We start from the raw sequence: 21586 nt of genomic DNA on the forward strand, positions 1-21586 counted from the left end.
CATGCATGTACCCTGCTTGAGTGCGCAGCTGGTTTGCTCCGTGCCATCCCAGGACGGCCGTTCATCGCGACTGATAAAGCACTCCCAACTGGTGCACTTCGTGCATGGGCTCTCTGCCGCTTTCAAATGTATTTTTGATGTTGCGCCGGCAGGAATTGCTGAAACACCGTAGAACAAGCCCCCGCACCGGCGCGGCAGAATGTGAGATGGTGCTTTTCTGAAAAACGGTGAGCGCTGTGTGAAAGTAAACAAGACACATACAATCCTCCCTGTGCGGCTGATAAAGCTTTCCTAACTGGTGAATTCGTCACCACGAGTTCTCTACCGCTTTAAACTGTCCTTTTGACATGCCGCTGATAGAAGGCACTGCAACGTGCAGTCAGTGGAGCACAAAACCAGAAATGGCTGGAGACACCACCTCCGAGGATTGAAGCAACGTGGGAAGGAACGCTCACGTGTCAACAGCGAGGAGAAAGGTGAGAAGAGGAGGAAACACAACACAGTGACAATCGGTGGTTGTTGATTTATAATGTTTCGGCTAATACTCATCGGTTTAACAAAATTCTTGCAGGAGATGATCGCTAATATATTGCTTTATTTGGTTGTATGTACGTCTATGTATCAGTGCAGGGTATTTCAGGTCCCCTTTAACTGAACAGAAAAGTGTGTGGGGACACCTTACACCACCAAGAGGGGGCACCATCACTCAACGCACTTTCATGTGCCAAGGTAATGGGGCCAGTACTTTTTATGCCCCCAATACTTATGGGAAAGGGGCTCAATGAAATCCCAATATAAGACCATGGCCAGGGATTTGCTGCATATGAGACTTCAGTTTCAGGACGTGCTAATGAATACGTAAACTACCAACCTGCAGGTGAGGACCGAGGCACGGTTAGCACCTGTTCTGCCAAGCCCAGGTCTTCAGCCTGAAAAATCGCACAGGATTCACCAAGAGCTTACAAAATAGTTGGCACCACATAACAAGCCTCTTTTAAACAAACCGTGAATCAAACAAGATACAAGACGTCCTCCGTTAAAAAAGAGGCAAACATCCAGATGTAATGTCACAGATGTGGTGGCACTCGGAGCAGTGTTTTGGTCGTTTTTACAGTCCCAAACAACCTTGCAAAGTGATTAAACAGCATGCAATTTGTTGAGTGCAAAGCAGCAGTGGTTTACGAAATCCACTTATTGTGTGGCAGAATATTATGTTGACCAAACTGGAAGATGCATAAATACAGTGGAACCTTGCTGATACGTCCCCCGGACTTACGACGACCCGCTTCTTACGATGGATCACCATGACCCTGGCAAACTCCACATAGAAACACTGCACTAAAAACCCTGATGCTATGACGCCCGAGTGCACACAGTCTGCTTCATACGACGGACCCTGGCGCGGATAAGCCGGCATTTTTCCCATCTTTTTACACCACTTTGCGGCCTCATCTCGACCTTTCTTTATTCTTAACCCCCATTTGATGCTGCTTGATGTGCAAATTAAGGTCCGCAGGCGGGCCAGACCACTTGCTGAACAGACGCGAGCAAGCAGGCGAGTACCTGCGAGCAGGAGTTAACCTTCGACGACCCTTTGCGGCAGCAGTACGCCAACGCGCCAACCAGGAGAAGTGAAAGTTCGTGGACCGTGAATTTGAAGCACCCATCGAGTCGCCGTCGAACACTAAAACACATACGACGCAACCCCACGGCGATGACAGACCGCATGCTCAATCCAAGTTTCTTCCTTTCACGACACTCTCTCTACCCCTCTCTCTCCTTATCAGTGTCTTTTTTTCAAAGAGAGAGAGAGTTGCTTTATTGAAAGAGGCGTTGTCGAACTGCTCCTTCTTTTTCCGCCTTTTTTCCATGGCCGTCTCGCACTATCCTTTGTTTCGCTTGGCCTTGGCAGTTTTACGCTCGCCTTTTCCCCTCTCAAGTTGCTGGATCACGACGGCATTATCTCATGCGCACAAAGCGCAGGGCTGGCAGGCTATAAATAGCGCCGGACGGCACAGGGGGTTGTATAGCTCGTGGCGCTTAGCTGGCGGGCTAACTCGCACACTGTGAAGGGGAGGGGGCACAAAATTGGCGTATCTTCCCTTTTTTAAACTCCAGATTTTAGCTAAAGGATCGCACATCAAGGGAGAACGCGCTAAATATAGTAGCTTAAATAAGTTCTCAGCCCACCTGTCACGTAAGCCTGTCTACTAAGCCGGCATTTACCCACGCCCTGGTCACACGAACCCCCGGTCACACGACGCTTTCGCACGGTCTCTTGGAAGTCGTATTATCAGGGCTCCACTATATATGATTGTGGGAGCACTAAAGCGGCAGTACAGGCGGTAGCAAGAACTGGGACTCTCGTGAACCATTGCATGGGAAGCTCTTGTCGGCCATACTATGAAAAAGCTAGAGTGCTTCGCCAGTTCGCAATGCAGCCGGGAAGGGAAAGCTTCATAAGGACATCATAGGGAAAGGACATCATAGAGGAAAGCATTCGTCTTTTGTTCGCATGAAAATGGGAACGTTGAAATACTAGAAAATAAAAGAAGTGGAGAAAACCATGCACCCTGGGTACCATCTTAAGTCACAACTTTCGGATAACACATCCAAAGTTCTATAAATTCAGCTACCAGGGCAGCTGCATTCCCCTCCACTTTATGGGGAATTTAAGTGTGTGCAAGTGTATCCTTCTTCTAAGTGTGGTAATTAGCACCACTCCAACAATACAGGATGAAGGAGGGGGCCCTCTGTTTAAAGGAGCCATGAAGACAAAATACAAGTTGGGTTTATTAGAAAGACTGCTTAGTCCCGATAACAATGATACCAATATCATCGCAATCTTCGAACAAATAACGGAGATATTAAAGAAAACGTTTGAAGCAGTCGCGACCCCCTAGCCAATTTCCCGCAACTTTTCTATGACGTCACGGAACCTTGTTTGCGCGATTGGCGGCCGCCTAAGAAACCTGTCGCGACGACACATGACTGGACGTCTGTAATGAGGCATCTAGTTCCATTTGACCGCATCACTTGAATGCTAACGTGCAGTTAACGCACTGAAAATTATGTTTTATTGTTGGCCCGTATGACGTCATACTTGCTCATAACACGTCACTGTGGCGCAAAATTTGAAAGTTTTGAAATACTTCTTGCTTTTTTTTGTTAAAAAAACATCTTTTGTGGCTCTAATGGAGCTGAGTGAGATACTGAATCCTCGCTCTTTCTAATTAAACAAAGTTGTATTTTCTCTTCATGGCTCCTTTAAACACTGGCCTGTGACTATATTGACAGAAACTTGCCAAGAGCTGTTGACTAGCAAGGAACCCTCTTATGCTGCCTTTAGCACCAAGGCTACCACAACTCAGAACCGAGGCCCTTGCTACGGACGTGTAGCATACTATAATTAAGGGGAAAAAAAAAAACCTTTATTACTGAATTTGTAATGTAAAAGGCTGCACTTGCCCATGTGAGAATTTAGCATGAACGAATGATCCGCCACTTGCAGCAAAAGAAGTCTAAAATTTGTACCCATCCAATCAAGGTGGCCACTTAACTCTCCCGAAAATCCAGCCTCCATCACCCTCTTGTGACCAGAGCAGCCATGCCGCCAAGAGCCACCGAAAAGCACACCCACCAGCTGCAAAGCGTTACGGCCTGCGTCCCCGCCAGCTTTCAGCGCACTGGGCCCATGCTCGTAGACGGTGCCATCGGGGAATGTGGTGGATCGGATCCAGCCACCCAGCCGGCCTGTTTTTTCGATGAGAATGACCTGCAACAGCACACCACCACACCAGCTCTGCAGGGACCCCAGACAGCCACAGTACACAGAATCAAAAGGGCTTCAAACAGCAATGAAGTAGACTGCCTCTGGGGGACCAAGAATATCGCATATTTTCAGACAGCAGCCCAGCAACTGCTCTTTGGAACAACCCGTAGCAAGATTGATACTCCTGCTTACACCTGACAAGACCCCATGCAAGAAACAGAAGTACTTTGGCAGAAATGCAGGAGATGAACTGTCAAAAGCTACAGTTCCTTGATATCAAACTGATGCTCTCTGAGTGACATGTATGTTGGGCATATCACCCGAGAGCAGACAAGGGCCTGTTGCCTTTTCATTTGGCTCACTCTAAGCTCACAAAAAGAGGCATAGTTAACCTGTGTTTTAAAAATTCTCTTGAAAAATCGTGCCACCATTCCATGGAGAGTAGCTTCAAAGAGCAGACGGAGCGTTTGATCGCTGCTGGGTATCCAGTGGCCATTCTAGTATCGGTAGCTGAGAGTAACCTCAAGAATTTAGAACAGGGGAAGGGCCGGTTACAGAAGGGTGAAAGGAAAAAAGTAGTAGTAATTCCATATTTGCACAATACGTCTCACCGTCTAAAAAAGATTGCCAATCAGATGAACGTAAAGGTTGTTTTGTCCGCACCTAACAAATTGAACAAAATTTGCAAGTTGACTAACCCCTTCCGTGAAGCACCGGTTGGGTGTGTAAAAGGACATAGGAAGCCATGTGTCAAATGCGCAGTCGGTGTGGTGTATGATGTTCCCCTTTCATGCGGGAAGCGATATACAGTCTAGTCCACTTATAACAATATCAAAGTGCCGAGAAAATCCCATCGTTATAACCGATAATTGTTATAAGCGGGTTGAGAAAAAAACCCAAATGAGAGATGAAAGCGTTTTATCAGCATGCAAGTTAGGTAGTGCAACTACCTGTTTGCAGAAAAGCCATAGTCTGTCAGCTTTGGTTGCTTCGAGTGAAGCTGGCCCACATATTTCTCAAGAGCATCTAGGTGCTCCACATAGTTTAGCGGGAGGCCCTTAGCGAAAACCAAGTCCCGGAGAGACTGTACCATCCGTTGGGCCTCCTGCTATGACACTACCTGCGTATGCTGCTCAGCCACGTCGTCGGAGTGGTCACTCTCACCGCTGTCTGCAGCACGTTCACGCAGAATGATCGCCTCATCACTGAGGCACTTGGACGTTTCCACAACATCGTCTGCGTGGGGAAAGTCGTCCAGACCCAACGCATCTTCGTGAAGCACCAACCACAACTCCGGCACACCTTCATCGTCAGGCGCTTCGCAGTTGACTTGTTTTCCGAGGGGTGGACGGGATGCGAGGAGCATCGCGGCGCATGCTGTCAGCGCGGTCGGCGCGGAAAGCCGGGACATCTCGCATTTTCGGCGCGCGCTATAACACGATTCAATCCCTATATCTGATTTCGTGGCACTGGATCATTGCAATAAGCGGTTTATTATACCATAGAAAGCATACAAAAGTGGTAGGTGCCATCGTTGTTCATCGTTATATCCGATATATTGTTATAAACGGTATCATTATAAGTGGACTCGACTGTATAGGCCAAACCGGCCGATGTCTTAACAACCGGTTAGGTGAGCACAGACAGAATGTCAGCAATTACAGGGATGGCCATTTGTCTGTTCACTGCCACGACTGCGGCTGCATGCCACAGTTTGAGCAATGTGTGGTACGTTCGAAACATAAGGAACAAAATGTAAGAGAAATAGTAGAAGCAGATTGGATTAGTAAAGCGGGGTTGTACTGTGTGAGCGTTCCGTCACTAAGTTTGTCAGATAAGGAGGCAACTTTTCTGCGCATGGCTGCAACACGTCATCATTGGCGGTGAGAGTGGGAAGTGATTGCGGGTAGGCTGTGGATACTTATATGTGCGTGCATGTGAAATAAAATTAGTTGGAAGTTAGCGCTGTGTTATGTGTCCTCTTTCTTTGCGCTATGAATTCGTCAAAATTGCCACACCAGCTTGCCCAAGAATCCGTACTAGTGTCAAAAGCATTCTGCCAAAGCTACTAAATGCAACCATTCACTCCGTGTATAAACTAACAGAAGCCTCTTTTAATTTAAGGGGGCTCTTTTGCACTCTCAGCGCACATCTCGGCATCCTGCACTCCACTTGCAGGAGGCTCTGCTCGGCAAACCGCATGGGGCTTCAAATCACCTCGAGCTCATCTCTGCAGCTTTGCCACACATCACGTCCTGGATGCAGCATGAAGACAAACGGTTTTCTGAGGCGTGTAGGGCACATCAGACTTGGCCCCTGTGGAGTCCTTCCCCATTTTAGTACCTGCTTCCACTGCCCTCACCAAGGAGTACTCCTAAGGGGGGAGACACTTGTCAGCTACACCCTACCCTCCTTTCAATATCTGTTAGGAACCACTAAGAAGAATAGGAACTAAAAGCAGTTGTGTAGGCAATCACTGGCTGTCCGCTAGGACACATGCAATCTTCACAAATGCCTTTATATCTTTACAAAATGCCAGACATTACCAAGTCTTTAGCTAAGAATCGCACATCCCAAACTTATTACAGGCATAGAAAAGTCATACGGTTCCCATTTTACTTACCTAACTTGTGCATAACTGTGGTTGCTGTGCCACTCCCCTTAAAGAAAATTTGTCTCGATCACATCTATGTCAATGAATGGCAACCTTCTGCACGTATTTCATGGGCCTTGTGAATGTGAGGTGCCTCCCAATTCTTGATTGATTGATTGTAGGGTTTAACACGCCGACGCAACACAGGCGATGAGGCGCGCCGTAGTGGAGGGCTCCGGATTAATTTTGACCACCTGGGGATCTTTAACATGCGCCGAAATCTCGAACACACGGGCGTTTTGCTTTTCGCCTCCACCAGAAAAGCGGCCACCGCAGCCGGGAATTGAACCTGCGACCTCGTGCTCAGCAGCAGAACGCCTTAGCCACTGAGCCACCACGGCGGGTGCCTCCCAATTCTGGTTATGCATGTACATGCCCTAATCACATGTCCATTTAAGTTGCAAATTTGTTTGATGCCCCTGTGTTGAGCACTGATTGGAAATGCCTGAAACTCAAAATTTCTCGATTCCTTTTATCTAGAAGCAAGAACATGTGGATCACACTGCTTGTGCATGCACCTATTTTTAGAGTCCCTTGTTTAAGGTGCATTATAAAGGCGCTGCTTTAAAAGTTGCAAACCCGGGAGAAATGGAGTTTTCTTACCATCTTTCAGAAATTCAGGTTTTGTTTGTTCCACAGCATTTTCAAGGATAGTGGTGGGACCAAACGGACCCATAAAAAGTATGACAATGGTGAGTAAATTGGGAGCGGCCATGGAGGATTTGAGATGCAAGTGGTCAGGCAGTCACTTGAGCTACAATAAATCGCAAGTTAAAAAAAAAAAAAAAATTAAGGGGCATTCATATAACCAAACAAAAATTTATGTGTCAGCTGTAGGTGCAGGGCATTGTGGATGGAAGACTGTGGCAACAGGATGTTTTAATAATCAGTCCCCACCGCAGTCTTGGTTTCCCTATATTCCAGATGCCTGAACTTGCAGGTTTCAATGCAAATCCCCACTGTCAAGGCGCCAATGTCTGTGTGGAACCATAGCAGAAGCAAAAAAAAAAAAATGAAGGAAGCTCACACTAATGTGTAAGACTTGAAAGTGGTGAAGCTGTATGCAACCTTCACGACCATCACGACAGTTTAAGTGCACGATTACAGCCAATTTACTTCTTCTCCGCTCCCACAACAACCTTTACATGTATGAGCTTCCTTTATTTTTTTGGAAGTGACAATCCTTGGACATCGCCTTGGCGTAGCATACGCTATGACGTGTCTTTCTCATTCCGAGCAAGTGTTACTATGATTACGGCAAACGCTGGTCTCCCTACGTGGGTATGTTGTTTTGGCCAATCTCCTTAAGTGGGTATGCTCGGGATTTTCTTGGTATTTTTAATTGCGGACATGGAAAATTACAATTTGCTTAAGAGCTTCGCTGTTAAAAACCACACGCCTGAGGCGAATGCTGAACCAAATGCCATTACTATGAGCTTGTTTCACCCCAGATTGGTGTACGTTGTCCCATACTCATTGCCACCACAGCCTGCACTTGGCTGGTTATGTCCTGTAACTCAGAGAAAAGTGGAAGAACAATGCTGGTATGTGCATAAGTACTATGGTTCAATCAAGAATTCAGGAGGAGGCACTATGCTATGCAAGGATAAATATTAGACTAGTACATTGTTGCGTATTAAGCTCTGGCTTACTACAGAATCAATGTAAGTCAACAAAGAAGTGCAGCACAGCGCAAATGCTTTGGAAACACGCAATCTTAAACGTAGAAGTAACTGAACAGTAAGCGGACACATGTGCACTGCTGGCGTGGGGTACGTTGATGTATACTTTTCCAAGACTTTATAAATAGAGGGATGAACTTTCTCGTGTGCTGTAATTTTTGGCTGTGACGGCTGTTAGCGGAGGGAGCATGTCTCACTTTTTTAACGGCTTCTTTCCCAAGAGTTCCGAGGTAGTAGGCCGTGGCGAGGCCACTGATGCCACCACCCAGAACGGCGACTGTTGCCATTCCGTCACCTTTCCTGGGATGAAAACGAAACGAAAGTGTGTATTACAATTCATCGTGCACTGCGTTTTAACCGGCATTTACCAGTCGCCATTCGCAGTACATGGCTCACACACAAAAGGCTGACAGAAACAAAGCACACGATCGGCTGGAACATTTTGCAAGCAAAGTGAAGTTGTACACAGCCGGCAAGAGAGTTCGTTCAATGCCAAAACGCTACCCCCACATGCTGTGCGCACGTGCTAGCCCCAAGCCGCCCCCGAGACTACACCCACACAACTGTTCCTACTGCACTGCTCGCAAAGCACATTTACAACAGTGTAGGGACGGCTTTACTCACTAACTATATTACTCACACAAGCACAGCACGTGCGCGGAGTTACGTGCATACGGTCATGCTGCTCACAATGGGGCCTGTACTTTTCTTTCGCTTTTGTTTTGCTTGAAAAAAATCTTGCTATAATTAATAAGAATTAATGTTTATTATTGTACGATCAAAAGTTTATTGCGTGGCTTATTAATTGATTTTATCAATAACACTGCAATTTAGGCGTTCTAGTGTTTTTCACAGGATGCGTGGGACTGGAACTGTGCCCCGTTTATGCGGCTTATGCCCATATTTAGAGGAAAAACCGCAAAGCATTGCCTCTGCTACTTTTATGCCTGTCTTGCTGGAGTACAACGAGAAGTTAGGTATTTAAGTCAAAAGAGGGCGCTACCATACGCCTAATAAACCTTAAAAAACAAAGAAACAAAAGGTAGTTCAAAATTTAGTTTAAAACTGCATAGCTTATTTTTGTGTCGTTTAAAATAATTCAATTTTTTTTGTAAGTTTTGACACATGTTTTGATTACAATCCTTGTTAATATATGAGTATAACTTTCTACCGCAAGAAGCGCTAACCACTGACCCGTTGCTGAAATCAAGGGAGAGAGAGAAAAGGAGCGGCAGTGCCCCGTAGCAGGCATTGTGCGGCGGGTTAGCGTTGCGCATGCGCCGAGTTGTCGAACTTTCTCGCGTTTTATTCATCGTGCCGGCGTGGGTAGCGTGACTTTTGACGCCGCCTAGTTTTGTTTGCGCTGATAGAACCTTTGTGCGAAAAGAACGAGCGCAATGATGCAGGCTCCGATCATTCTTCTGAAAGAAGGCACAGAAAACTCCCAAGGGAAATCGCAGGTGATCAGCAACATCAATGCCTGTCAAGTTATTGCCGACGCCGTTAGGACTACGCTTGGTCCTCGTGGAATGGACAAGCTCATTGTGGACAGCTCGGGAAAAACGACAATTTCCAACGACGGCGCTACCATCATGAAGCAGCTCGACATCGTTCATCCGGCCGCGAAGACCCTGACAGACATCGCCAAGTCTCAGGACGCCGAGGTGGGCGACGGCACAACCACGGTGGTCCTCCTCGCCAGCGAGTTCCTCAAGCAGTGCAAGCCGTACGTCGAAGAAGGCATTCATCCACAGGTGATTATTCGCAGTCTGCGAAAGGCAGCCGAGCTCGCAGTGGCCAAGGTCCGTCAGATCGCCGTCACCGTGCAGAAGGGCGCAGAACAACGCGAGCTGCTCGAGCGCTGCGCCATGACAACGCTCAGTTCCAAGCTGATCGCCGGCCAGAAAGAGTTCTTCGCCCGCATGGTGGTCGATGCCGTGATGCAGCTGGACGAGCTGCTGCCGCTGAACATGATCGGCATTAAGAAGGTGCAGGGAGGTGCGATGGAAGACTCGCTGCTGGTGTCGGGCGTCGCTTTCAAGAAGACCTTCTCGTACGCCGGCTTCGAGATGCAGCCCAAGAAGTACGAGAACCCCAAGATTGCGCTGCTCAACGTCGAGCTGGAGCTGAAGGCCGAGCGGGACAACGCCGAGGTGCGCGTCCAGAGCGTCCAGGAGTACCAGAACGTCGTGGACGCCGAGTGGGAAGTGCTGTACGAGAAGCTGCGCAAGATACACGAGAGCGGGGCGCGGGTCGTCCTGTCCAAGCTGCCCATCGGGGACGTGGCCACGCAGTTCTTCGCCGACAGGGACATGTTCTGCGCGGGCCGTGTGGCGGACGAGGATCTGCGTCGGACGGCCAAGGCCTGCGGCGGTGCCATCTTGTCCACCGTGTTCGACCTGCAAGAGTCCAACCTGGGAAGCTGCGCGCTGCTCGAGGAGATCCAGATCGGCGGCGAGCGCTACAACCTGTTCACGGGCTGCCCGCAGACGCGCACGGTCACGCTGATCCTGCGTGGCGGCGCCGAGCAGTTCATCGAGGAGACCGAGAGGTCCCTGCACGACGCCATCATGATTGTCCGCCGCGCGCTCAAGAACGACGCTGTGGTGGCCGGTGGCGGCGCCATCGAGATGGAGCTGTCCAAGCACTTGCGAGACCACTCGCGCTCCGTTGCTGGAAAGGAGCAGCTGCTCGTGGCGGCCGTGGCCAAGGCGCTCGAGGTGATCCCGCGCCAGCTGTGCGACAACGCCGGGCTCGACGCCACCACGCTGCTCAACAAACTGCGACAGCGGCACGCAACCGGGGAGATTTGGGCCGGCGTGGATGTCCAGGCGGGGGATGTCGTGGACAACCTCAAGGCCTGTGTCTGGGAGCCTGCTGTGGTCAAGATCAACGCCCTGGTGGCGGCCACCGAAGCGGCCTGCCTGGTTCTCTCGGTGGACGAGACAATCAAGGCCCCTAAGTCTGGTGGCGGCGATGACGAAGGCCGCGGCCGGCCCTTCTGAGGACTCTGTACTTCATCTGTCAATAAAAACATGTTAACTTATGTTTCCAGAGCAGTTGTGCAACTAGCAGGCATTTCAAATCAATAAGCGGGCTGGTAACTGTGTTTAGAACTTACCTCGTACTCGTATGTTGATGATTCTGTTTTTCTCGTGCAAAGCCATCAAAGAGCAAAAAGCACTAATGCTTCAGTATTATTGTTCCGCTACTGCAGGAAATACTCCAGGTGCGAGACAGAGACTACGCTGGATAGCTGTTGAAAGAATGTCTCTTAACCCTTTGAGGTTTTTCCCCGTATATGTATAGCGTCAGTTTTACTTCCTGCGAGGTCTTTGCTCCACAGGTACGGTTTCAACCGTTCATTTGAAACTTGTAACGATGATGCATGCACACTGGGAGGTGCTGCCACCTACAGACACATTTTGAAATTTGTTATGCTACCTTCTTGCGGAGATAAACAGAACTGTCTAGCTTCAGTGCGTCACACAGTCTGAGTCAGCGCCCTTTCGTGGTTTCAGTTTTGCCACGTGATTGCAACAGAGGTGCGCAAAACTTAATTTTTATCTTTATTGGCATTCCTTGCAGGGGTAGCAGAAGTTTATTTCTACCTACATTGGTGTCGCTGTTAGCTTGTTTATCACCGTAGAGTAATTTGACTGTCTGGGGAAGTTAAAAAAAAAGAATTGTGTTAAAACACACTTTCGGGGAGTAGAATTGTGCAACTATGACATTACTTGGTCAAAGATACATAAGCCAAGTATTGCCGATTTACAAACGTCAAGAAATTCAAAACCGCCCTACAAAATTTGCTGCCTCTTCTATGTGCCTATTATGAATTCCGAGTCCTGCTGTTTTTAGTTGTGTTTAGCTGTTGTGAAGCCAAGAGCTAAATCATTGGTCAGCTTTCTCGCGTTTTGGGCAATGCCTAACATCACCCTTGCAATGTCTACTCACCGGCACGTAGTAGTGTTGCCCGTGTCGTTTATGTTCTATCATACTGTTTGTTTGCTTATGCTAATCTTTAAGGCGAGTGTGTATCGCCAAACACTAAAGGTAACGCGGCCTTGAAAAGGGGACAGTGGAGGGGTGCAGTGGTGCTTTGATGCTGTTGCTCAGCAGTCGCATATGCTGGTTGCTGCTTAGCATGCGAGGCGTTTGTGCTAGTACACTGCGAGTGCTGAACAGGGAACTGTGTAACCAGAAGCGCAGTGATGCTTGGCTTTCACATTCCTATATGCAAGCAACAAAAAGTCAGGCAATCACACTCCAGCTATTTATTTTGCCCAGCACAGTACAAATTTTTTTCCACTACTAGTAGCGGACGAAACGTATAATTCTGGAGTGTGCAACAACCCAGCCATACCATCCTTTCCTCTCCTGTGCTGTAGGAGACACTATTGACCAGTTGTCAACTGGAGTGGTGACCAGACTCTTTTAGTGACCCGGGCAGACGGCCAGAGCAACACAGATTCGTGACAAGGGTTCCACTCCCACTATTGCACTCGTTGAAATGTTCTCCCACTCTTTCTTTACTCTGGCCACGTGCAGTCAAAGTCCAAAGGAACTCTGGTCACGCCTTTTATTGGAGCATGGAAAGGTCAGTTAAACTCTAGTTGCTCAATTCTAGTTAGATGTTTACCAAAGTGCGAGGTTCAAAGTCTGAAACAAGCACAGTTCCCATGGCCATGCCATTGCAGAAATGACATGCTTCATCTACTGAGAGCATTCTGTGCTAGAGTTTGGTCAGCAGGATTTGATTATCAGTGCCAGGCTGTCTGTGGACTGCCAAGTACATGATCCGGCACTTCATTTCCCCATTTGTTCCCCAGGGACCCTTGGTCCGAAGGCAATCTACAGACTATCCAGGACTGATAAATCGAGGAAGCCCATTTATGAATTTGTACCCAGCACCCATACACATTGCCAATACACGTTGCCATTGTTGGTCAAAAAATTAGTAACACCAGACACATTGCCAATACACGTTGCCATTGTTGGTCAAAAAATTAGTAACACCAGATGGTAAGACTTCAAAAGATGACCTAAGCTCATTGAGTGGTGCGATATATGGCAAATGCAGGTAAGTACTGAACAAACCAAACACATGATGTTTTCTATGCTTTCTGGAACACGGGCAATCCAACACACCCCAGGTTTGCCTCCGACCTCTCTTCAATCGTTCTTTGAAGCAGTGCTTCCCTGGGCAGTCAGGACCCGCATACCCAGCTCAATGTGACTGACTACCCGAGCGAGACAGCCAGTCGAAGCCGAGGCGCCGGAGTGCATTTCACTTCTCTCTGGTTTTACTATTTGTAGAGCGATGTGAGTGAATTTAAGTGACCCATTAATGCTTATACAGTAAATGATACTGTTCATGAGAATGTAAGGAAATTCAAATACATGGATACATTTTTAACACCTGATCTTACAGAGGTTGTGAGGTGCGCCGTAGTGGAGGGCTCCATATTAATTTTGACCACCTGGGGTCCTTTAACGTGCGCTGTAATCTCAAACACATGGGCATTTTTGCTTTTCGCCTCCATCAGAAAAGCGGCTGCCGCAGCCAGGAATTGAACCCGCATTCTTGGGCTCAGCAGCACAATGCCTTCGCCACTCAGCCACTGCGGCGGGTGTACCGTCTGATCTGCCATGGCAAACTTGTATAGAATACCTTACAAACAGGGCTCTGAAAAAATTAGGTTTTCGAAACTGTAGTTTATGTTTCGCTACATCTGACACTAGACTTGATCGGGTCTTTTCTAGAATACGCATCACTTATTTCGAACTCCCACTAAGCCAATTTGTCTAACCCCTGCTTGAGGCAGTCCAGAACGAGGCCGCAAGGTTTATTTTGCATTCGTACTCCCGAGCCCAAAGCATATCCATCCTTAAAAATTCCTTTAGTCTCCTAAATCTGAACCTTCAGTGTAAATTATTTCAACTTGATTATTTTTACTGCATTACAACCAGTTGCTGTTTTCTTGAGAACATATTTTTCCATCACATCACAATTCTTATTAAGAACTGATTATGCACAGAGGGTATCACCAGTTTTTGCCCGCACCGAAAAATTAAGTCATCTCCCCTCTTCCTATCAATAAATGATTCGAACCAACTACCAGCCAGTATAGTATTCTTAATGGATCCATCTTTAGTTGAGGCTGCTTTACTCGGATACCTTCATGCGGAAAATTTCGTAATTCTTTCTTTGAGCTGGTTCTGTTCTGGAAAAATCCTGCACCCCACCGTGTAAAGACGACGACGATCCGTCACAAGAAGGCTTCGCGTCCAACCATCGCTGCCATTAGACGGAGGGGGGCAGGATTTTATGGGGGGAGTAAAAGCGATGAGGAGAAACCTTAACAAAGGTCGTACACAGAAAATCCTTCACATGCACAAATGACTACAATTATCAACTCACAAGTTATGCCAGAAACGTACAGCACAACCATTTTGGGTCTGGCCTGAAAAAAGAAGCCACCCACAAAATGGTCTCCCAGGGTTGTGCTGCCTCGTGCAGAGGGTGAGAAGAAAGAAACATGCACACCAGTAAAATGCCCTTTTATTCTAACCATCTGCTCAAGGGACATACAAACACTTGAACAGAGGGAAAGTGAAACACTTTTCTCATGGCAAGGTCTCCTACCAACCACGCGAGGCCAGGTAACCACAACACACACCGTCTTGAACAACAATGTGACCGGGTGTGAAACGACGGAAAGCGAACAGTGGGGGCATTCCAGCACGAGCGACCGTAAAGTGCGACGCTTCCAGGCACTTGGGGCGGGCAGTGCTCAACATGAGGGGTAGACGGAAATAAATAACCCATACACCACACCTGTAGAGTACAGTCACGTATAACATGCCACACAGAGAACAGTAATAAATAGGGGATACAAACAAGTAAACACGGGAGAAGCTGCCTCTCTTCTGACACTGGATAAGACGCGACGACCTCGGGGTAACGACGTAACAAGGCCTCGTTGACAACTTTGAGAATGGAATGTGCATAAATATGTTGCGATACAGGCACTGTTGAGAGGTTACCTTGCATAAAATAGCCGAGATTCGAGTGCAAGGTTCAATGTACCTGCATCTATCTTGGATATGTCTACGAGCTTGAGGGCATCAGGAAACTCTCAACACAATGCTGCTTCCAGAATGCCCGTCACATTATTTGTGCATTCAACTTGAAGTGTTGCGTGTGCAAGCTTTTTTCAAAAGCTTAAATTTGCTCCAAGTGATATTATTAAGGGGTAGTAAACCATGCTAATTGGCATATTTCTGCAATCGGATAGTTTGTGGTGTTGATTCCTCTTGCAGTGAACACAGCAGCTAGGAGGTGTTACTACACACAGACTATTTTTGCCCAAACAGTTTACAGAACAAGTATGAAAGTGTTAGTGCTATTTGTGAGATATGTATAACGTACGATATATATATATATATATGCACGCCTGCCATGTAAAACTTCACGGTCTCATTGAAGTTCAGAAATATTAGGAGGGAACAGACGTATGTGAGAACAATATATATTAGGCTAGTAATGGTACGTAAAAATAGATATATTAATAGATACCTGACAGCTTCAAAAATGAATCTTCGATGCTGCCACAACATACAGAAGCAAAGTAAACTTTCCATAGTACTTCTTCAAAATGTATTTGCAACACTACAATAAGTTGTTGCAATTTCTCTCTCCAGACTTACTAACATCGAAAATGAATTAAATTAGTCAATGAAAGAAGCTCATCTGTGATTCCATTAAGTACAGCATGCTATTTCTAGCAAAAAAGTTGACTCTTCTGCTACCACGGGGAAACCGTTTTTCAGGGGTACAAAAAATTTGTTTGCAGAAAATATTTAGTCACCATATAACGCAGCACACTAATATGTAGATGACTGGATGCCCTTTTCAACAACATCAGTCTTCAAAACGTTTTCATAGCTACAATAAAATTTGCAAACCCAAAATCTTGTGCAGCCTCCAGAGATGATAAAGAGGTTGTCATATATAGAAAAAAAAAGTGGCAATACCATGAATTCAGGAAGTACATTTTGTAAGTAAACATTTCAAGGGCACTTGCATAAAAATAATTTCTGATTAAGTTTCGCAAATACAAAAGTTTTGCACGCTGGGCACTGAAGCAGATTCTCGATTTCAAACGGCGCATTTCTGGACGGTCCTCGTTCGGAATGTGAGCTTTTTCTCCCCATTGCTGGCGGAAATGGGGAAAACCCTGTCACTGAATTACTTTGCATTTACAGCCAGCACAAGATTCCTGGACATGCACGTGAGGCCAAGAGATTCACATGGAATTGTAAAAAAGCTAGGTGACGAACACTGGCTGACGAGTCACAGCCACTATACTAATTTAAAGTGAAGGAAGGGGATCAGATTGAATGGGCCTGCTCAAAATGGGGACGGTATGCGAGATCTAGCAAATATTATGACCCCAACAAACCTATATCAACCCCCGCAAACCTAACACGTCAACTCACTGTCATTATTTTGAGGTTGCTGCTAAGAAGATACGGCAAAATGCTGAAGGGCGGGAGGAAGGGGCACGAAGGGAAAATTAAGACTAATAGACAATAATATGCGAGATTAATATGCCCTCATTTTCTTTCGTTCTTGTAACACTAATTCCTTAAAACGAAGCCTCTAGAAGATGTTATAACCAACAAGCTCTGCGTTTAAAATCGCAAAAGAAAAATGCCAGGAATTAACATGCAATCAGTTCTTCGTTTTCGTAACACTAATTTCATAAAATAAAAGCCTCCTGAAGATGCCAACACAATCAGTTCTTCATTTTCGTAACGCTAATTCTGTAAAATAAAAAAAAAAAAAAAAAAACCTCTTGGAAATGCCAACACCTGTGACCAAAAGATACGGGTCAGCTGAACACGTTCGCACGCCGACAAACACGTCCAGCCTGACGTGCGAGCCAGTCGGCCGAGCCGGTGGCGTTACATGTAGCAGTGCGACTTCTCGGGCGGTCCCACAATGGGCGCCCGGTCAGCCCGGTGGCGCTGTCCGCGGAGGGAGCAGGCGACCACTATGAGGCAGAGCAGCACGGCCACCAAAGCCACCCCTGCGATGGAGCAGTGGAAGGCGAGGGCGGCGCGTGCCCCCCGGTCGCCCCTCTGTGCCCAGGCCTGCAGGCTGCCGGCGAGCACCTCGCGTGCCATCAACAGCAGCGCCAGCTGCTGCCGCACTTCCTCCAGGAAGGCTGGCGCCAGCGCGGCTCGGCGAGCCCCTCCTGCCACCATGTCTTCGGCCAACTCGTCCAACGCGGTGCCCGGCCGGCGCTCTTGCAGCTGCGCCCAACGGGCCCGCGCGCGGGGCCCCAACTGGAACGCCGTCCCCAACAGCTCCCGGCTGACGGCGGCGAGCCCCGCGTACTCGGTAACGTTGGCACCGGCCGCGGACCGCACGTATGCAGTGCCCAGTGCCAGCTGCGCCATCCGCAGGGACATGCCGCGCACAAAGAGCGCGTGCGCGAGCGCCTCTGAGGGCTCCTCTGGCGAGCGGGGCAGCAGGAGCAGCAGCGCGTCGCACAGCGACAGGTACAGGCTGCAGGTGTCGGCGGGAGATGTTGCGTTCCGCCTGACTGTCTGGCGGAAGATGATCAGCCGGGCCGTCGTTCCTGGGTCAGCCGGTGCGGATTTGAGCACATCGTCGGTCACGCGCCAAGTCAGGGCCAGGCCACGCTCGTCGGCACTCGACTCGCCGGGGGATCCGTCCGAGAGCAACCAGTCAACCGTGGAAACTGCACGGACAGATTTGGAGAAGGCAACCCGAATGGGCAGTGCACTAACAGTATTTGGAAGTAAACTCGATGGTGCTTTGCCCCTTCCCTTACCGTGGCCCATTTTCAGGAAGTTCCTTTAAATGCTTGCCATTCATAGAGCTGCTGTGCTGATAGATGGCCGGTGTAACCTCTACCGACTCTTGCATTTGAAAAAAGATAGATACCCCCAGCCCATCGGGTATCAATCCTCCCAGTTATGAATCAAATGTGCAACTAAGCCACAACTTTCAGCTTATGCAAAGAATTCACACTGGAAGTTCCATTTCGGACACACTGCACAATGCTTAGAACAGTGAAGCAGCACATCATCATCATCTTTGATGGGGCGTTAGGACAATGGCGCTGTCGCCCACAACTACAACTCACCAATGGCACAACTCTCATGGGGTACTGGCCAAATACCAGAAGTACACCCCTTCTCAACGAAAGCTTGCAACCACCAGCAGTCAGAATCAGCAGAAAGTGCCCATAAATGCCCTGCCACAAAATCTTAAAACCAGAGGGCACAATAAATATACATTCAATAACAGAAATAAAGCAATCATGGCTGTACACCTCATCAAAATCCTAATGTTTCCTTTCTAGCTGCAGTTCCCAGAGACTCCATAAAGGCTGTGCATGTACTACGTGGCTTATGAAAAGGCTCCAAAGGCCACCTTGGTGTACAACCAATTCTGACACGTCCAAATCTAGCTCTATTCATTAACCCTCGGAATGACACAAAGAACAAATACTTATGTGAAAAGACTTCTATAAACTTGGCACATCTGAAATAAACAAAAAAAAGTAAATTGATCAGGAGAAGGAAAATTTAGACCTACACTTAATCAGAGCCCGAATTAAAATCTTGGAACACAGTTAAACTTGAACGCACATGCAAGAGGAGCTGCGAAATAGTTTGAAAACAGTTTGGAAATGATAGTGTGGAAATAGTTTGGAAACAGAATTTTTAGAGTAAGTTCCAGTGGGAGCACCCATTCTTTTGCTCTAACTGGTGGCAAATTCAGACTGTGCAGAAAGAACATTCAAATTAAGTGCTACCTCAAACGTCTCATAAATGCTGGTCCAGAGATGCATGCTGTTTTGAAACTACAAACGTTGTTTTAATGGGATGAAAATAATCTGAATGTACTCAGCTTCCATAAATAAAGCTGCTGGCTATCTCCCACTAAGTAGGCAACTGGAGGTCCAAATTAAACTTCCTGGCCAACAAAGCTTGGAAGTGGGCTAGTTGGAATCTTGAAATATAAAACAGCGCCGTGCGACCCAAAAATGCGTGACACAAAGGAATAATGAGGATTGACGGGGTGAAGCACAACATTCTGTCAGTCCTCGTTCTTCCTTTTCATTGTATGTCTTTGTGTCATACAGCGTTCCTCTACATTTCAAGACATCTCCAGCCGAGATCATTTGGAACTAACAAAGAAAATGAAAACCTAAATAAAAAAGAGCAGTCTCTTAAAACATTTAGGCTAGGCATCAATAGAAAAGGTTTCAGCAAAAGAGAAGAGACACTCGGTCACCATGAAACAAGCAACTATCCATCCCCATCAGACAAAAAGCGACACAACAGGTGCCACTGTTTTTGGTTGCCCTCTGTTCCACTGATGCTCCTTTCAAGCAACACTAGCTCAGCTCAGCTGGCTTGAGACTGTCGGCTCAGCAGCAACCCTTGCACTCGAGAAATCCAGCATTCACCCTTGGGTTTGCTTTATACAATGTGTCGAGCCATGCGGCTTCAATATAGATGTTCACACAAAACACTCCTCTGCTCTAACGTGGAGTCTTGAAGGGCAGTTTTAGACCATTCAGCATAAGCCACGTATGTAAGCTTTGTGTTTGTAAGCAAACGTGCAAACTAGGCACTCGTCTTGGGAATGCCTATGGTTGAGAGGGAACAGCAATTGAGGCTGTAATCTGCTGTCGCAAATAATGCACCGACATTCACCAACCAGGGAGCAACACACCAAAGCTATAACTGTCTGCAATACTGTACAATGCATGCGATAGGTTAACTGAGTCTTTTATGGGAGGCATAGTTGGCAACTCATTGCTTTGGCTTTAAGTTTCTCTGACATCTTAAATGTTCCACTGCCTGGTAGAAGTGTGTTTTAGACTCAATTATGAGTTCAGTTCCACTATGTGCAAGCAAATGAAACGATTCTGATAGCAACGAGAACGATCTGGAGCTAGAACGGAATTTTGCTATCGAAGCTGTTGGAGCGATAACTATTAGCAGCAAGCTTTGCGTAACTTGACTACCAGTGTGCCAGTGCGTGCTATTGTACTTTTGTCTGCACTGGCTCTGGGAAAGCATGAAGGCTCTGCTCTGGCCTGCCACGCCTTCATGTTTATCTGGTGAAGGACACACTAAAGCAAACGCTGACGAATAGAATTTAAATCAGCTGATCGACAAAGTAGAACGAGCAAGCTTTCGCACAGGTGACAAAATCTGATGCAATGCAAATGCTTCAGGTAGGATTACACAACGTCACACGTATAGCCTCAGCCATAAGCCGATATTGCAGTAACAAGAGCTAATTGTGTTGGAACTTGCAAATGTGGACTAGGCTGAAACATAGCAAAGTATGAATTACTGTATTTTAACTCTAGAATATATGAACTAAGCTTTTCAAATCGAGGAAATACGATCGCTTCACGGAGCTGATACAGATGACACATTCTAATAAGAAGCACTGCCTCACCCATTTCGTGGCCCAAGGCAAAGGTAACCTTGGCGATATCTTCGTGCATTTTGAGCGCCCTTAGTGTCGCCTTTGAAGCAGCGTCATCCTGAAAGAGGCCGGGAAAGGCGCTATGAGAAAGTACGCGCATCACAGCCCAAGAGAAAACGGTAGCTGGTCCCAGCTTATTTATGGTTAAATTCCCAGCTGGGCCCAGGTGGTCTTAGCTGGTCCGACCTGGGACCAGCTGGGACCAGCTGAGACCAACGCGCACAAACCTTCAGTGTCTTTGATATCAGCACACCAGCCAAGACGGCTGTCCAGATCACCAGGAATCCCAAAGAAAGAGAAACAAAAGCCAGATGTCGTTGACGGTTCACCTCCAGCGAGTTCATGGCACGTCTCGGAGTCTGCAACAAAGAAACGAAGCCTTTGTTCGAGAGGCTGCTGTCAAGAAAGAAAACAAAAAAATCGAGGTCTGCACACGAAGGGATACTAGCGGGCCCGGCGGCCACGAAGCTTGCAAACAAGCGGACAAAGAGAAGGGCAGCGCAACAGGACGCGCTGATGACAGGTCCTGTGGTGCGCCTGCTTTGCCCTTTTTCACCCGAATCCTATTATGTCATGGACTAACAAGCCCGCCAAAATGTTTTGCTGCTCTACCGCCTTTATGCGGCTTCATTCAAGCCCCCCACGACGATTCCGTCCCTGGCCCATGAGAGCTAACTACAAACACAGGTTCTAACAACGCCTCAGTTGATCTACATACCACTGAACTTCCAGAACAAGTAGGGTCAGTAGACTGGGGAAATATCTACGCCAGGCTTCAGTTCGGAAACCAGCGTAAACCAACAAAGAAGCGTTTAATAGTGTACAGAGTATTTCAGAGAAGTGAAACTGTACTTTTGCTTTAGTCGTTTCGGCGGTTTCGGCAGTTTCGGAGTAGCTTCGGAGGAAGTGCGGTGACAAAGCGACCA

The 21586-nt window shown here is 47.4% G+C and overlaps 3 protein-coding genes across 7 annotated transcripts in view; 1 reads left to right on the forward strand and 2 right to left on the reverse strand.

Annotated features, from left to right (window-relative positions):
- Window positions 1–9013, reverse strand: part of Ppox (protoporphyrinogen oxidase) — a 33351-nt gene extending 24338 nt beyond the window's left edge. The window contains exons 1-4 of one of the 4 annotated variants that reach the window (XM_077705997.1): window positions 8798–9013; window positions 8305–8407; window positions 3641–3775; window positions 872–929 (exon numbers count right to left, since the gene is read on the reverse strand). In XM_077705997.1, coding sequence (XP_077562123.1) covers window positions 872–929; window positions 3641–3775; window positions 8305–8394 — 283 coding nt within the window. In that variant the 5' untranslated portion in view covers window positions 8395–8407; window positions 8798–9013. Of the gene's footprint in view, window positions 1–871; window positions 930–3640; window positions 3776–8304; window positions 8408–8475; window positions 8706–8731 lie in introns of those variants that run through there. The other 3 variants (XM_077705995.1, XM_077705994.1, XM_077705996.1) reach the window with 3 other exon arrangements.
- A 336-nt stretch (window positions 9014–9349) lies between these two features.
- Cct7 (chaperonin containing TCP1 subunit 7) lies at window positions 9350–11153 on the forward strand. Its single transcript, XM_077705993.1, has one exon. It carries the CDS (start codon window positions 9505–9507, stop codon window positions 11110–11112), a length of 1608 nt encoding a protein of 535 aa, XP_077562119.1. The 5' UTR covers window positions 9350–9504; the 3' UTR covers window positions 11113–11153.
- Window positions 11154–14654: 3501 nt separating this feature from the next.
- LOC144178270 (uncharacterized) lies at window positions 14655–21584 on the reverse strand. 2 transcript variants are annotated; one of them, XM_077706001.1, is made up of 4 exons: window positions 21513–21584; window positions 20888–21019; window positions 20631–20718; window positions 14655–17883 (listed from the first exon to the last, which is right to left on the reverse strand). In XM_077706001.1, exons 2-4 carry the CDS (start codon window positions 21002–21004, stop codon window positions 17081–17083), a joined length of 1008 nt encoding a protein of 335 aa, XP_077562127.1. In that variant the 5' UTR covers window positions 21005–21019; window positions 21513–21584; the 3' UTR covers window positions 14655–17080. The 2 variants fall into 2 exon arrangements, with proteins under 2 accessions (XP_077562127.1, XP_077562126.1); XM_077706000.1 differs by having other exon boundaries at window positions 21379–21568.
- Window positions 21585–21586: the final 2 nt, after the last annotated feature.

Source organism: Haemaphysalis longicornis, unplaced genomic scaffold (genome assembly GCF_048455015.1).
Source record: "Haemaphysalis longicornis isolate Haplotype H1 unplaced genomic scaffold, Haemaphysalis longicornis Haplotype H1 scaffold_4, whole genome shotgun sequence".
Lineage (NCBI taxonomy): Eukaryota > Metazoa > Arthropoda > Arachnida > Ixodida > Ixodidae > Haemaphysalis > Haemaphysalis longicornis.